The 16,688-nt window shown below is 38.3% G+C and overlaps 1 protein-coding gene and 1 long non-coding RNA gene across 2 annotated transcripts in view; one reads left to right on the forward strand and one right to left on the reverse strand.

Annotated features, from left to right (window-relative positions):
* Positions 1-385: 385 nt before the first annotated feature.
* Positions 386-8,527, reverse strand: LOC124798875. The gene is made up of 3 exons (XR_007016976.1): positions 8,478-8,527; positions 8,242-8,373; positions 386-515 (listed from the first exon to the last, which is right to left on the reverse strand). It is a non-coding gene; the product is annotated as an uncharacterized LOC124798875 (long non-coding RNA).
* Positions 8,528-9,667: 1,140 nt separating this feature from the next.
* Positions 9,668-16,688, forward strand: part of LOC124798892 (ras-related GTP-binding protein C) — a 103,396-nt gene continuing 96,375 nt past the window's right edge. Inside the window, exon 1 of the mRNA XM_047262427.1 lies at positions 9,668-10,216. Coding sequence (XP_047118383.1) covers positions 10,214-10,216 — 3 coding nt within the window. The 5' untranslated portion in view covers positions 9,668-10,213. The remainder of the gene's footprint in view (positions 10,217-16,688) is intronic.

Raw genomic sequence — 16,688 nt, forward strand, 5'->3', positions numbered from 1 at the left:
TAAAAAACAATAGGTTGGAAACTCAAACACAGTAGTTATATACAACGCACCAACTAAATGTAAAATTGTTTTAAGGCCAGTGGAGAAATGTACATCAGAACATTTTGGAAGCAAACTTTCATTCAATGGAAACCAAGGTGAAATATTATGGAAGGAGAATGTCTGGGAAACATAAGAAGAGCAACATTTTTAGAGGCATTTAAGAAACAATGGTATCATGTAGCTTACTTGAGTGCCATTTGATAACTTTAATGTTATACTGTGCTGCACAGCTGAAATTTATTCGCATAATTTATTATTACAATTTCTGGCTTTTAATTAGGAGCTTTCACTTACCTACACATATAACACAACTGCCTACTACTTACCAACATTATTATTATTATTATTATGGTTGTTATTTCTTTTTGGTGCCTGTGTTGTCTCTTCAAATCCTCGATCACCATAGTAACCTCTGAATCCCTGTCTGTTTAGTTTTGAATTCCAGGCTTGACATTCCACTGACAAAATCATACCTAAAAATAGAGATTCTGTAGTAAATTTCAGCTAAAGCTGCAATTGTCAGAACAAATTACAGCCAAGAATAGCACCTTTGTTGTTTTCCTTCTAATCAGACACTGGCACTTAGCACGCCCCAACTTACACTTAGCATACATAATGACCTTGCCACCTCTTAGTATCAATTAATACTGATCTGTCTCTACTTGGAGAGCAGATGGTACTGACTACTAAACACAGAGGTGGCTGTATATAGCTACTTTCAGTGATCAAAGGATTACTGACACAGAGCTTTATATACCAAAATCTAAACAAGCCATGAGTGTGACAGAAAAACCTTCTTTGAGTAGTTTTATTGGTTATCTGCATAAATAATGAAGACACACAATTAGCACAACATTGGGAGACATAATGATCACCAATTTGTTAGACGGTCATCCAAAAACACCATTCATAGCCACTCAAAACCTTAATCCCTTTTTCCGGTTTGGATTCACGAGTTAGAACCAAGACATAATGTTCTCGTTCCTTCATATCAAATGTTTCCTATCAATTCTGTTGGGTCTCTTTAGCTCAATGAGCTACTTTCATGGCTGCAGACTTGCATCTCTGACAACACCATGAGAACCTCTATTCATAATGAACAAAGCAATCACCAATAAGAGTTTCACTTATGCATCTACCATGTATACAACACCAAAAAGTCTTTTACCATGAAGTTTTACCACACACAGACATCAGTGATGAGCAGCTTCTCAGCCAGTACTCTGAAGCCCTTGCCAGAGCAATGGCTTCACATGGAAGCTCCAGGGTGCCTACTCAAACTTGGGCGAGTGAGGAGGTGAGGAGGAGGGGTGGAGGGGTGTGGGGGGTGGGGGGGTGTGGGAATTACAGATATGGGGAGGAAGACGGTGTCACCAGAAACTCCCTGGCAACTCAAACTTGGGGAAAAAGCCAAAGAATTCAAGGTATGGGGAGGAAAATGGTGTCACAAAATACTCCTGACAGTGAATCGGGGACATGCCACAATAATGACTTTTCTTTCTTCTCGGCTGAGATATACTACCCATAAGCAGTACTTCACCCACAGTTTTTAACCATCGAAACTTGTACTGAATAATATTCCTATAATTTACACATTTTGAAATATTGAGTATTTTAAAATATGTGATTTATAAAACTCAAAAAAATTAAATTTCAATGCTAGGTTAAGAACGCTTAATTTCCCAAGGTTTAATGAAATTCCTAAAATTCCCTAAGATTTTCCTGATTTTTCTAAGGAAAAGGTAAGTCCCTGATAATTCCAGGTTTTCCATTAGAATCATCATCATGGGATCTATACTTCAAACCTGCCTGCAACAAATACTCTCACAATCCACCCACACCCAACAACCAGTTAAAGGAACACCCCCTTATTACCCATTGCATCAGCAGTGATAAGCAATACTTCGATGCCTTGCCAAGGCCTTGACTGACTGTCACTATAGCCAAAACCTGCTCCACAAATTTCCCATACTCTACAATAACAAACCCTGAACATTTCTCTTGAAACTGTTGAGAAAGGTTCAAGCATATGGATTATGTTCCCAGATATGTGAATGACTTGGGAGACTTCTTAAGCAACAGAATCCAATATGTTACCCTCAATGGCGAATGTTTGTCAGTAACAATGGAATCGTCAGGAGTTCCTCAGGGAAATGTGATAAGACTGCTCTTACATGCATAAATGTACATAAATGAACTGACAGAGAGGGTGACCAGCAGTTTACGGCTGTCTGCTGATGAAGCTGTGGTGTACAGGAAGGTGTCATTGTTGAGTGACTGTAGGAGGACAAGAGCATGACTAAGACAAAATTTCCAGTTTGTATGTTGAATGGCAGCTTGCTCTATATGTATGAAAGTGTAAGTTAATGCGGATGAATAGGAAAAACAGTCCTGTAATACTAGAATACAGTATTAGTGCTGTACCACTTGACACAGCCGCACTGATTAAATATCTAGGTGCAATGTTGCAAAGTGATATGAAACTGAATGAGCATGTCAGATTTGCAGTAGGGAAGGCCCATGATACACTTTGTTTTATTAGGAAAATTTTGGGAAAGTGTGGCTCACATATCTACGGAGGAGGTGGCTTATAGAACACTTGGTGACTCATTCTTGAGAACTGCTCGAGTGTTTGGAATCCCCACCGGGATGGATTAATGGAAGACATCGAAGCAATTCAGAGGCATGCTGCTAGATTTGTTACTGGCAGGTTCAGTCACACACAAGCATTACAGAGATGCTTCATGAACTCAAATGGGAATCCCTGGAGGGAAGATGACATTCTTTTCGTGAGATATCATTGACAAAATGTAGAGAACTGGTGTTTGAGGCCAACTGCAGAATGATTCTACTGCTGCCAATGTACATTTTGTGTTGGGACCACAAAGACAAGATGCAAGAAATTAAGGCTCATACAAACACTTTTAGATAGTCATTTTTTCCCCTCACTCTATTTGCAAGTGGAATAGGAAAGGAAATACCTACTAGTGGTATGTGGAACCCTCTGCCACGCATTGTACAACTACTGATCATTACCTGGACAGTAATAGCTTAATCTATCATCTGCCAAGAAACAGCTACCTTCCACTGTCCCCTAAAAATAGAAATACAAAATCCTTCCCACCTCTTCCAAAGCAGTATTCCAGTACACATAGACCCTATGAAATATTTTGCTTCTTCTTTATGTCACTTCTACTTTCAAATCACTATCACATGACAAAAATCCATGTCTAGGAGCCTGGTATGAGATACATTCCTTCTTCATATTACACTTCAGCCCTGACTCAGGTATATTATATAGGCACTACCAAGTGGAAGAGCCACTTGTGAAAATAGTCATCTTATTGACAATTGCACTGCAACTACTCCAGTCTTTTATGAATGAGTGTCAATATCTGGCCAAGAATAACTATACCATCTAGTGGTAGAGATGCCACTGAGCACAACATAGTTAACTGTAATGGCCATTTCACAAACCATTCCATCAGGAAATCACCCTCATACACCATATCCTCTGAATCATGCAGATGGGAAATGCACCTAACATATATCATTGGTTCCACTAGTCCCTGTCCCATACCAGTCTCCATCTATTTACAACCCCTGGCCTCACTCTCCCTCCCCAATCAGCTTCTTACTCCTAGCTCCCTAGTTTTATAGGTCTATGTATCCACTTCCACACTTTTTCCAGCAGTCTCCCTCTGCACTGTATTAGCCACTTGCCTCTTGTATCACCATGTGTACTTCTACCCCTGCCTACATTTAAAGCAAGTTTTCTCTGGTTCTATACTCTTATGCCTTCCCTTGTCGTTATATGCTCCTAGCCATTGCCTCTGCCTTTCCATTTTCTCTGCCTTGACCATAGCTCCCACTCATGCACTTCATTCAACACAACTCTTCACAACAGTCAGGTAATAGTGCTGGGTTATTGCAGTTGTGAATATGTGGCAAGAAGTGCATGGATTACAGAACTATGAGACTCATATCTCATACTGGCAAAGCTATTGCTTATGTATTTCTGGTAACAATGGGAAAAGAAAAGATAGAGAAAAACTCATCACAGGAGTAATCTGGATTCAAGAGAGATAGGGAAACAAGAGGCACCACTATATGTGGGAGCTGTTGTTGGAAATAATTACATAAGTCAACTGAGAGATGTGTGTTTCATTGACTGGGAAAAACCTTAGAGTGAAACGATGTTTTACTCTAGTGAAAGAAATAGGAATGGACTGGAAGAACAATATCTAAGACTGAAAAAGCCGCTGTAAGACTCCAAGATGAAGGAATGGATCAGATAATCTCCATGCAGCAACCTTGTCCCCAGCTATTTTTAATGTCTATGGGAACAGATATGGGAAGCTTTGAATGGGGGAGGAGGATGAGGGGGGGGGGGGAGGAAGGGGGGGGGGGGGGAGAGAGAGAGAGAGAGAGAGAGAGAGAGAGAGAGAGAGAGAGAGAGAGAGAGAGAGAGAGAGAGAGAGAGATTTATTAAATATGTGGGTCATTAATCATTAAGTGGTCACCCCACAGAAAGTGAAGATGATCTTCATAAGATAAAGGAAACAATAAGAAAAATATTGAATTAGTATAACCATACCAAAGGCAAAAAGTGATTAAAATAGCAGAGACTTACAATTGGTTAAAAATTGGACAAGTTAACTTCACTTATTTGGGAAGGATACCTTATGCTAATTGAAGCTGTACCTGAAAAATTATGAAGAGATTATCGTATGGAGAGTGAGTATTTAGAAAAATAAGAGGGTTACTAGTAATAGTAGCAATAGGAATTGATCCAACAAAGAGATTTAAAAGTGTTTTATTTGGATGAACTTAAACACGTCTCGGAAGCATTAATGTTAATGAAGAGAGGTGTAAAATATGTGGAAAACTTTGAAATTAAGCTATGAAAAAGAGTGGCAAAAATTAAATAGGTTGAAAAAGGAATGAGGAGGAGGAAATTAGTGTTTAATGTCCCGTCGACAAAGACGTCTTTAGAGACCAAGTGCAAGCTCGGATTAGGGAAGGATGGGAAGGAAATTGGCCATGCCTTGTCAAAGGAAACATCCCCGAATTTGCCTGAAGCAATTTAGAGAAACTGTGCAAAACCTAAATCTGGATGGCCAGACGCCGGTTTGAATCTTTGTCCTCCCAAATGTGAGTCTAGTGTGCTAACCACTGCACCACCTCGCTCGATGAGAAAGGAATGAAGATGCATTTGAAAGAACAAAGAAAACAAGAACTCTCCTGAAGCTTCCTGGCAGATTAAAACTGTGTGCTGGACCAAGACTCGAACTCTGGACCTTTGCCTTTTGTGGGCAAGTGCTCTACCATCTGACCTACTCAAGCACGACTCACAGTCCACCCTCACAGCTTTACATCTGCCAGTACCTTCTCTCCTATCTTCCAAACTTCATTCATATCAGTGCACACTCTGCTGCTGAGTGAAAATCTTATTCAAGAACTCTCCTGAATATACCACAAATTGGAAAATGAACCGGGCCAGACATTCTATAGAAAACTGTCTGAAAGATAAACAGAACCATTGAAGGAAAAATAGAAGGGCAAAGAAGCAGAGTTAGAAGATAATGGGATGCTAGCAGATTTGAGGATGGCATATTATAATTGGGAACAAGAAATAGCTAGAATGGAAAGTGTGAAGTACTGGTGAACATAAAGCAAGGAATGCAAAAAAATGTATTCAGTAACTACAGTCAAGAAAAGCCAAGGTTACTTCATGTATAGTACAGTAGAGATTTCTCTAGAGAGAGAGAGTTCTCAACTGCAGAACCCCAAAGCAATCACACACAGTAAGATGCAGTTAAACTCACTACTGATGAGCTATGAAATGCATTCTGAAATGTTCACTCAGTGCTAGTTATCCCATATTTACTGTGTCTTGTAGTGGTCACATCTCTAAATAATCCATTATTCTGACACACGACACTCAGTTGGTGCCCTTGTCACACAATGACAAATGTTCTAATAAGCTGATGAAAGCTCAATGTCAAACAGGGAATGAATTGTGCAAACAGAGTGCAGGCAAGGAATATGACCAGTTCTAATCAAAATATAATTTTTCTGCATTTTTACACCAATGTAATGCAACATTAACGGCAATATCAATACGAACATTTTCAATCAAGTTCAGGAAAGTAGAAGGAGAAATAGACACCTCTCAGAGAAAAAAAGTTCCACTGGGCTGATTCACAAGGGCACATAAAATCTAAATGCCTCCACTGGTGATTCTGTGCAGCCTAATATTAGTCATACATCCCCCCCCCCCCTCCCCCACTGTATCCCTAACACTTAGAGAAAGCTTTTGACAATGTTGACTGGAATACTCTCTTTCGAATTCTGAAGGTGGCAGGGTCAAATACAGGGATCGAAACGCTATTCACATTCACAATCTGTAAATTGTAATAAGAAACCAGATGGCAGTTATAATAAGAGTTGAGGGGCATGAAAGGGAAGCAGGGGTTGGGAAGGGATTGAGACAGGACTGTAGCCTATCACCGATGTTATTAAATCTATTTTTGGAGCAAGCAGTAAAGAAAACAAAAGGAGAAACTTGGAGTAGGAATTAAAATCCACGGAGAAGAAATAAAAACTTTAGGTTTGTCAGTGACAGTGTAATTCTGCCAAAGACAGCAAAGGACCTGGAAGAACAGTAGAACGGAATGGACAGCGTCTTCAAAGGAGGATATAAGATGAACACCAACAAAAGCAAAATGAGAATAATGGAATGTAGTCTAATTAAATCACTTGATGCTGAGGGAATTAGATTAGGAAATTAAAGTAGTCGATGAGTTTTGCTATGTGGGAAGCAAAATAACTGACGATGGACGAAGCAGAGAGGATATAAAATGTAGACTGGCAATGACAAGAAAAGTGTTTCTGAAGAAGAGAAATTTGTTAACGTCGAGTACAGATTTAAGTGCCAGGAAGTCTTTTCTAAAAGTATTTGTATGGAGTGTAGCCATGTATGGATGTGAAATATGGACAACAAATAGTTTAGACAAGAGAATAGACGCTTTCGAAATGAGGTGCTACAGAAAAACGCTGAAGATTAGTTGGGTAGATCACATAACTAATGAGGATATACTGAATAGAAGGTGGGATTGGTCGGTTGGGCATGTTCTGAGGCATCAAGGGATCACCAAATTAGTATTGGAGGGCAGCGTGGAGGGTAAAAATCGTAGAGGGAGACCAAGAGATGACTACACTAAGCAGAGAAGGATGTCGGGTGCAACAGTTACTTGGAGATGAAGAAGCTTGCACAGGACAGAGTAGCATGGAGAGCTGCATTAAACCAGTCTCTGGACTGAAGATGACAACAACAACAACAACAACCCTAACATAGTGACAACAACTTTGCCAAGGTTGAATTTTTCTTACAGTTTACGGGAGATGTTTTGAACAATACCCATTCGTAGTGGATACTATCTCAAATAGGCCTACTCCACTGTTACAAGACTTTCATTCATTCTGAAACATATTTCGCCTAATTTCTTTTCCTTGTTTGAAAGCCAAGTATTAATCAGTCAAAGACACTCACTCATGCTGATTCTGTAATCCTACCATTTTCTCGCCCCCCTGGCACTGCTTCCACATTAGCTGTCTTGAAATCTAGTGGAGCTTTCTCTACAATTGAAGACAAACATAACAAAGTTCAATGAAATAATTTATACATGCTCTCATAAACTTGCCAGGTTGCTATACACTTAAATGAGATAACTGATTTAAAATAAATTATACAAGGGCTGTAAGGTTTAAATTAAAACACATGCACTGCTAAATATGTAAAAGTCTAAATAAAGAGCAATAAGTGTTTATTGGTACAAGCAATATAATTAATACTATTACCTTACACAACATGCAACATGAAAATTATTCGCATAATCTAATTTACTCCACACTATAAAGTACCACATCCATCCATTACAGAAAGATGAACAGGTGTTTATGTGTATTGCACGATTTTCCGCAAGGAGACGTAGCCACTTCTGTTTTGTGGCCACAGTTTTATTTTTTTACTAATGTAATTTCGCCGAACAGTTCATCGCAATAGCCACAGCGAGTTCATTCTATTGAATGGCCAGTTGGGAAATATAAGAATGGATTCTAATGACAATTTTTTTTCTTTATTGTGTGCGCGCGCCTGACGACAAAAAATCTGACAGAACAGCAAAACATACTTACACATGCATAGCAACAGAAATGTAATACTGAAGCGAATCATTCTCCGCTTTGTTAGCGAAGCCGCACCTTACGATGCTGCTAACGCGAACAACTCTCCCGATTAGCGTCATGTACCATTGTTATGTCAAAGTCCTAAAGAAAAAGATATTACAATTAAAACATGTCAGTATTGACATTCTTACGAAAAACAGACTACCAGACAAGTTAGCGTAGGGCAAATTAGTTTCGCTCTCTACCTATGAGTCTTCGACGGTCTTTCTACAACAGCGTTGTCAGCACTCCGTTCCAAGGTGCGTTTACACTGCGATTTGTATCGGCGCATGTATGAGATACATGTATATGCGACTTTGCCACATGTATCGCGACTTGTATGAGTTGACAAGTATCGACTTCATACATGTATGAGCGTGCGTTTACACTGGTTGATATGTATCACTGTGCGATAGCTTCCGACGACGATTTGGAAGATTTCACATTTTTATGTGCTGATACACTTGCTCTTTTGGAAGATGATAGGAAGAAAAGGCGGAGGAAGCGTAGGTGGTGGCACAGAGAGTTTCTCGCGAATTAACGCTAGAGGATGGCGCATATTTTAGAAATTATGTTAGGATGAGTATGGAGGATTTCCGCGGTTTGTTATCACTTGTGGCTCCTCTTGTGTCCAAAACCATCACAAACTTTCGGGAAGCGATTCCACCAGAGGATCAGTTGGCAGTAACACTCCGTTTTTTAGCCACTGAGGATTCCTCGTAAAACGAAGATTTCATGACAAAACATTTGCATTGTCGCGCGATTGCTAATGCCAACGTCTCACACACGATTGTCGGCATCCGTTGTCAACATTATCACGCGAGGCCGCCGGAATAATAGCAAAACATTGATATACGTGCCAGATGCATGAAAAAATTATATAATGTATTACATACTCTGATATATATATAAAACTTTTACCTTCACTTCTTGGGATAAAACTTGCACAATGGCCTCGCAAACACGAAGAATAATGTTGCATATGGCACTTTTTGATATTCTATGCAGATACAGTAACGTCGAAACGACAGTCGGCACCTTCAAAACTCAAACAGCCGCCAAAGAGCCTGGTACTACGCACGCGCTAATCGTCGAAATAAGCGGCAGTCGACAAGACGACAGGAAATGATAGTACTGCGCATGCGCGAGTTCAAATGTCGCTCATACATGTCGCGTATATGGCCAAAAAGCGATATACAAAATGTATACGCGACATGTATGAGCTCGAGGGTCCGCATACAAGTTCCGTGAATTTTTGTATGAGGTGATGTATCGCGACATGTCAAATTGACATGTCGCTCATACATGTCGCGATACATGTATCCCAGTGTAAACGTACCTTTACGTTGGTACTAATAACTTTGTACTGTAGCATTTTGGTGGCGCAGTATGACAGCCTGCTGTATGACGTCACTAGAAAAACGAACATCATGAGCAGAACATCCCGTTTGTGTAGTTAAATAATTGTCTGCATAACAATTACATCAAGCGTGACATGATACGCCTTATTACGAGAGGAAAAGTGAACCAAACACCACTGTCACAAGCACACCGTGGGAGTGTGTGCAGTCAGGAAGAGTAAACGTTGCTTCCGTAATACAACCATAACAAACAAGCACGTGCAAAGTTCATATCAAAATAATGTGAATGAAAATTGTTTCAAATGAGCTATTTGTATTTATGTATTTAGAATATCTCGGCATTCAGGCACGAGAAAGTAAAAGCTAAGAATTATTACTGAAGATAGTGAGTTAGGCTGCTGCTGTGCAAACAGTTGTCGATTCTGCTGTTGATATGGAAAACTGAGTCACCTGTAGTTGCTCTCCGATCATATGACTGTTTGAAGTACTGAATTCCGTTACTTGGATTTGTTTACTGTTCATTCTATTGGTATCTGGACACTGAGGACGTCTCTGAACGGCTTGTCAAAAGAGAAAGAGGGATGGTAAGTGGTGAAACTGGAATTTTGAAGTAATTAATGACTAGACATTATGTTCTTTCGACAAAAATTTAGATGCAGCTGGAATATTTTTGTTTTGTGTCTTTCGAGCCGAAACGTTTACGAATGAGTGACAGTTTGGGTTTAGTGTTCAACGAGATCATTAAATTGTCTTAGAAAACATTGGTGTATTAGCTGTCAAATAAGGAAGCAGTCGGACATGGAAGGATTGTCACCTTTGCATTACCCCATAAATTTATTGACTCATTGTTCAAAGGTAGACATGGTTGTGAAAACATCTTGACTCTTAAAACATTTGATCAGTTATATTGTTTTGTTTCACAGTATAACGCCTTCCTATCCGTAAGACAGACTTAAAAATTTTGGACCCCCAGATTAATTTCAGAGTTTCAGAAGTGTAAAAATTCTTTACTACTAGAAGTTCCGCCGTCGTTCCCATTGATATATATGAATCATCAGATACAGTTAAGCTGAAATAAACTACCACAGACTATTCTGAATGTCAGTGCACTGTAGTTAGTTGGTTGCAAATGCACGGTACAGTAGCTGTTATGATGTGGAATGTGTCAAGTGCACAAGAAACGCACATGTGAAACCAGATTTTTTAAATACAGAGTTAAAGAGTAATATTTCTATTATTAATCCCATTCCCTTAAATGGCACAAAATGCATATACTATATTTATAGATTTTTTTATTCCTACTCAAGAATTCATCTATGGTATAGAAGGAGTTGTCAAGGAGATATGATTTAAATTAATTTTTGAAGCTATTACTGCTGTCTGTCAGACATTTTATTTCATCTGGTAATTTGTCAAAAATTTTTATAGCAGCATATTTGACCCCTTTCTGTGCCAAAGATAGGTTGAGTAAAGGATAGTGTAAGTCTTTCTTTCTTCTGGTATTATAATCATGAATGCCACTATTGTTTTTAAACTGACCTTGTTGTTGAGAACAAATTTCATTAGTGAGTAAATGTACTGTGAGGCTGTTGTAAGAATTCCCAATCTTTTAAAAATATGCCTACAAGATGTACAACTATGAACCCCACACATTATTCTAACCACTGTCTTTTAAGCAGTGGATACTTTTTGTCTAAACGTTGAGTTACCCCAAAAAATTATTCCATATGACATCAGAGTGTGAAAGTATGCAAAGTATGTTAACTTGGTAATTTCTATATCCTCAAAATTGGCAGTCTCATTGCAAAAGTTGCTGAACCTAGTTGCTTTAGAAGATCCAAAATATGAATTTTTCAAATAAGGTTCTCACCTATATGTACCCCCAAAAACTTAGTATGCTCTACCCTGTCTACTGACTTCTGTTGTGTTATATTTAATGAAGGAACTGTTCTTTTTGTAGCAGAAAATTGGATATACTGTGTTTTTTCAATTTGCAGCAAACCAATTAATGACTTTTCCAAAGACCTTATTTGTATCATTTTCAGTTGGAGTTCCTTTTACTGGATTAATAATGATCCTTGTATCATCAGCAAACATTGTCAGTTCAGTTTCCTGTTTCAGATAGGAAGGGAGGTTGTTCACATATCAAGAACAGAAGGTGACCCATGATTGAATCCTATGGAACACCTAATGTAATTTCACTCCAGTTAGATGAAGTGGCAAACTTATTTAAATTGCTTGACCCATATAAGGAAACGTTTTGCTTCATTTCCTGTAGGTTGACTTAAACCACTCATATGCTATTCCATTTATACCGTAGAATTGTAATTTCTGTAACATAATGTCATGGTTCACACAATCAGTTGCTTTGGACAAGTCACAGAAAATTCCTATTGGTGACATTTTACTATTTAAAGACTCCATTATGTGGACAGTGAAATCTTATTTTGCTGTCTCAGTGGAACAGCAGTTTTGAAATCCGAAATGTGATTTACTAAGTATCCCATTACTGTTGAGATGGCTAACCACTCTTGAATACGTTACTTTCTCGAAGATTTTTGAAAATGCTGTAAGCAAGGATACTGGCCGATAATTATTGACATCTGTGGTGTTCCCCTTTTTGTTGAGAGGCCTGACAATGGCATATTTTAACCTGTCTGGGAAAATACCTTTTGTTAGTGATGCATTACATATGTGACTTAGAACATCAGTTGTAATTGCTCCACATTATTTTAATATCTTATTAGAGATGTTATCTACTCCAACTGAACATTTATTTTTCAAAGATTTAATAATTTTACTTATTTCACAAGATGTTGTTAGGTGGAACTTAATCTGACTAAATTTTTCCAAAACAGGCTATTCCAGGTTCTGCCTGGCTTTTTCTTTTGAACTGTTTTCACCAATTTTTTCTCCTACAATTAAGAAATGGTTGTTAAATACATTAGCTACTTGTGTACTGTTGGTTAGGATGGTCTCATTCTCTGTAATAGTAATACTACCTACCTGAGTGGTTACTTTTCCTGTCTCCTTTCAAACAACATTCCATATTGACTTTATTTTGTTGCTGGAGTTGTTAATTTCTTCTCTGACATACATGTTTCTTGATTTCCTTGCAAATTTTCTCGGTATGTTACAATAATTTTTATATTGTAAAACTACTTCTGGATCTTTACTAGTTGTTACTGTCTTGTATTGTTTTCTTTTTCTTTCTGAAGACACTGTGTTCCTAGCAGTACATGTTCGTTCGCCGGATATGTGATAATGCACAGTTATGAGCTTGGTTTATGGCCATTTAACTTAATTAAATATTATTTTGCAATTATGGCAGTGTGTATGTTTGCTCACTCTCAGCAATGTAATACAAAATGTTACAACAATAACAATGATTGCTGTTACCAGCACAATGTATTATGGTCTCGCAGATATAGCTTTCAACATGAACACTTATCATTTTTGAGGCTTTTCCTACAAAGGTCTGAACATTCCACCAGCTGTCTGTATACTGTCCCCAGATACAGTTTCGCAATCCTCTCCAACCACAACTTTATTTCCATCACATTAATATCCCTCATGTCCCCAAATGTATTTTTCTTCTAGTTATCCCCAATGATGAAATCCTCTGGGATCAAATTGTGACTTCTCAGTCTGCAGAAATTTTATCAAGCAATATGTAACCACATATTTTTATTGAAGATGATGAGTTAGTTAGTCTCTGATCCATGCTAAATGCTAGTCAGGGATTTAACAAACAGCATGTTAGTAGCAGTAGCAGCAGCAGCAGCAGCAGTAGTGGCGGCGGCGGTGGCAGCAGCAGCAGCTTTATTCATCTGTAGATCTCTTTTTACAAGGATATAGGACATGTCAAAGTATTTACAAGTTTAGACCAATTTAAAATAAGCTAATTTGTATACACATTTACTTACAGACTTCTAGTTAGAGAGAGTCATTAGATTTACTCCTGGTATACAATGCATTTATAACAAATAACTTATTTAATAATGCAATGCCACACTGTTCACTCGTATCTCACTATCAGTCACTGCACACACTATACACACATTGTTTCATAGCACTTCACTCATTACACACACACACACACACACACACACACACACACACACACACACACACACACACGCACACACGCAAATGCACACAGAGACAGACAGACAGACAGAGACTCAGCATTCCTCCATAATGAGTGAGATGTTCAACTCAGAAAGAGGAAGAATTGTTAATATTCTGCTATGTGTAGTTTAGGGTTAAGTATTTCTAGAAAGAAAAAAAAAGAAGGATAAAAACAAAGTGAAGGTGTTATGTGGAATGTTGGATGTTTTATGATCATTATAATAATAATTATTATTTTTATTTGTATAACTTTATTTTAGCAAACCCGTACTCTGTTTTATCTAAGTAATCCCTCAGTGTATAAAATGTATTGCATAACAGGTACTTTTTTGCTGCCTTTTTTAAATAAGTGTAGTTTTGCAATTTCTTTAATCTCTATTGGTAATTTACTGTACAGTTTTATTCCTTGGTAGAAAATGCTGTTTTGAGTTTTATGTTTGTTTTTCCTTGTAAAATGTAAGTTGAGCCTAGCTCTTGTTTCATGGTCATGGACAGAGCTGTTTGTGCAGTAATTACCAATGTTATTTTTTATGTGTACAACTGACTGGTTAATTGTTAACTTGTCTCCTTTAAATGAGGATGAGGATAATTATTTGACTAAGAACATAAAGTACACGTCGCCACTGTTAACTCGTGTATTAAACCACATGTTCTATTTTATTCTACATAACACAAAAAGCCATCACATTTTTGTTCCGCTTAATACCTCAACTTGGCGTGAACTCCCCTCCAAAGAGCACCCGTACAAGAAGACAAAACAGAAGGTACAAGCCCTCTGGAAATGGCGCTATGTACAAACTGATGTCTCACCGAATTAGATCAACTGAATTACAACACTTCCCCTCGGTGAGCATCAGAGAGCGCAGTTTAGTAAGTAGCCTCATCCTGTTACACTCCAGTATCAAAAAATTCACCATTTCTGATATTGAACATAAGAATACAGCTTCCAATATTACACATAGGGACACAGATGAGACATTGAAATTAAGATCACAAATGTGGCAATAAAACCATCACAAATTCCAGTACCAAACATAGGAACACAAATGAGATACTGAAGTTAAAATCACAAATGAGACAATAATACATCACAAATTCCAATAGTAAACAATACTCATTTTAATCCTAACATGTCTCTGAATTTCTCAGTTTTAATGCTGCTTAGTCCTTTAGTTAAAATGCCAGCTGCATTGTCATTAGTTGACACATACATAAACTTAAGAAAACCATCCAAGACAGTTCGTCTGACTTTATGGTAGCGGACCCTGTAATGCTTGGTTCTCTCTGATACACCTTTCTTTTTGGTGATTTCCATTGCACCTGTGTTGTCAACATTGACCTACAGGGACAGTCTAACAAATTCAGAACACTTTAGCTCCTTTAAAAAAAAATCAATAAACCATTCCACCTCCTTACATGTCTCAAACATGGCAATATACTCAGCTTCAACTGTGGAAGTTGCCACAATTGATTGTTTTTTTACTTTTCCAGCTGATTGCTGCTCCAGCTAACAAAATTGTGTAGCCTGACACAGATTTACTATCACCTGGGTCATTTGCCCAATCAGCATCACTGAATGCAATAGTTTCACAGCAGTCAGCACGGAAACACAAACTCAATTCTTTAGTTTGCTGCAGGTACCAAAATATTCTTTTTACTCTGGCCCAATGAGAAATACAAGGTTTAGAATTGAACTGACTCAATCTCCCTGCAATAAAAGCAGTATCAGGTCGAGTACGCGTAGATATGTACAGCAAGCAACCTACTGCCTTTTGGTACAATTTCTGGTCAATTGGCCTGTCATTATCGTCTTCACTAAAACGGTTGTTGTTACATGGTGTAGATATGCCCTTGCAGTCATGCATTTTAAATTCTTTTAGCATCTGTTGAATGTAAGCCGTCTGATTTAATTTCACCTGCCCTGGAGACTGTTCTGTTTCAAGACCCAAAATCAACAAGCTGTCACTCATTTCTTTAATGATAGTATGAGATTTCAAACACTTAATGAATGTCATAATCATTTCTTCTTCACCAATTGCAATTACATCGTCAACATGAACTCCAATAATCAAATTTCTAGAGAAGAATACACAGGGATCCTTTTCATATTGTTCAAAACCTACTTTTTTCACCACAGAGCAGAAGAAATCATTCCAATCTTTACCTGCCTGGTGAAGCCCGTACAAACTCTTATTTAATAAACACACTTTATTACCCACATGAAACAATCTTGGTTGTTCCATGTAAACTGTGCCACTTGTGGGCTATTCTGAAAAGCAGTTTCCACATCAATATGTTTTATTTTCCATCCCCTTAATACTGCTGTTGTTAACAGGATCCTCAGGCTACTTCGTCTCATCACTGGGCTATAGCTTTCCCAATAATCAACTCCAAATATCTGACTATAACCCAGAGCTACTAACCTCGCTTTGAATTTAATAGTATCACCCTCTCTGTTTCTCTTCGTTGTGAATACCCACTTACTTCATATAACGTGGTCAGCTTTCGATCGGTCAACAAGTTGCCACGTGTTGTGAAGTTTTAGGCTACTCACATCTGACTCCATGGCTTTATACCATTCGTCCCTGTGAATTGAAGCTAAAGCTGCTTCTACTGATGTTGGATCAAATGGATTCACCTGACACAAAGCAGCAAAAAAACTTGCAGAGAGACACGAACCACACATTTTTGGTTTCACTAGGTGTGAAAACTGTTGTAACTCTACTTCACGATGCGCACTTGGGATTCTACTTTGCAACACTGTATCACATTCATCACACACATCGCTATCTTCACTGCCAGGAACTACATCGTCTTCTGTGTCGTACCTCTCTTCTTCTCCGCCACTGATTGGCCCCCATCTCCTCGAACAGCTATTGATTAGACTGGATCTTCTGTTACTGGTCCTGCATTCCTCAGCGGTGT

This window comes from Schistocerca piceifrons, chromosome 1 (genome assembly GCF_021461385.2).
Source record: "Schistocerca piceifrons isolate TAMUIC-IGC-003096 chromosome 1, iqSchPice1.1, whole genome shotgun sequence".
NCBI classification, from domain to species: domain Eukaryota; kingdom Metazoa; phylum Arthropoda; class Insecta; order Orthoptera; family Acrididae; genus Schistocerca; species Schistocerca piceifrons.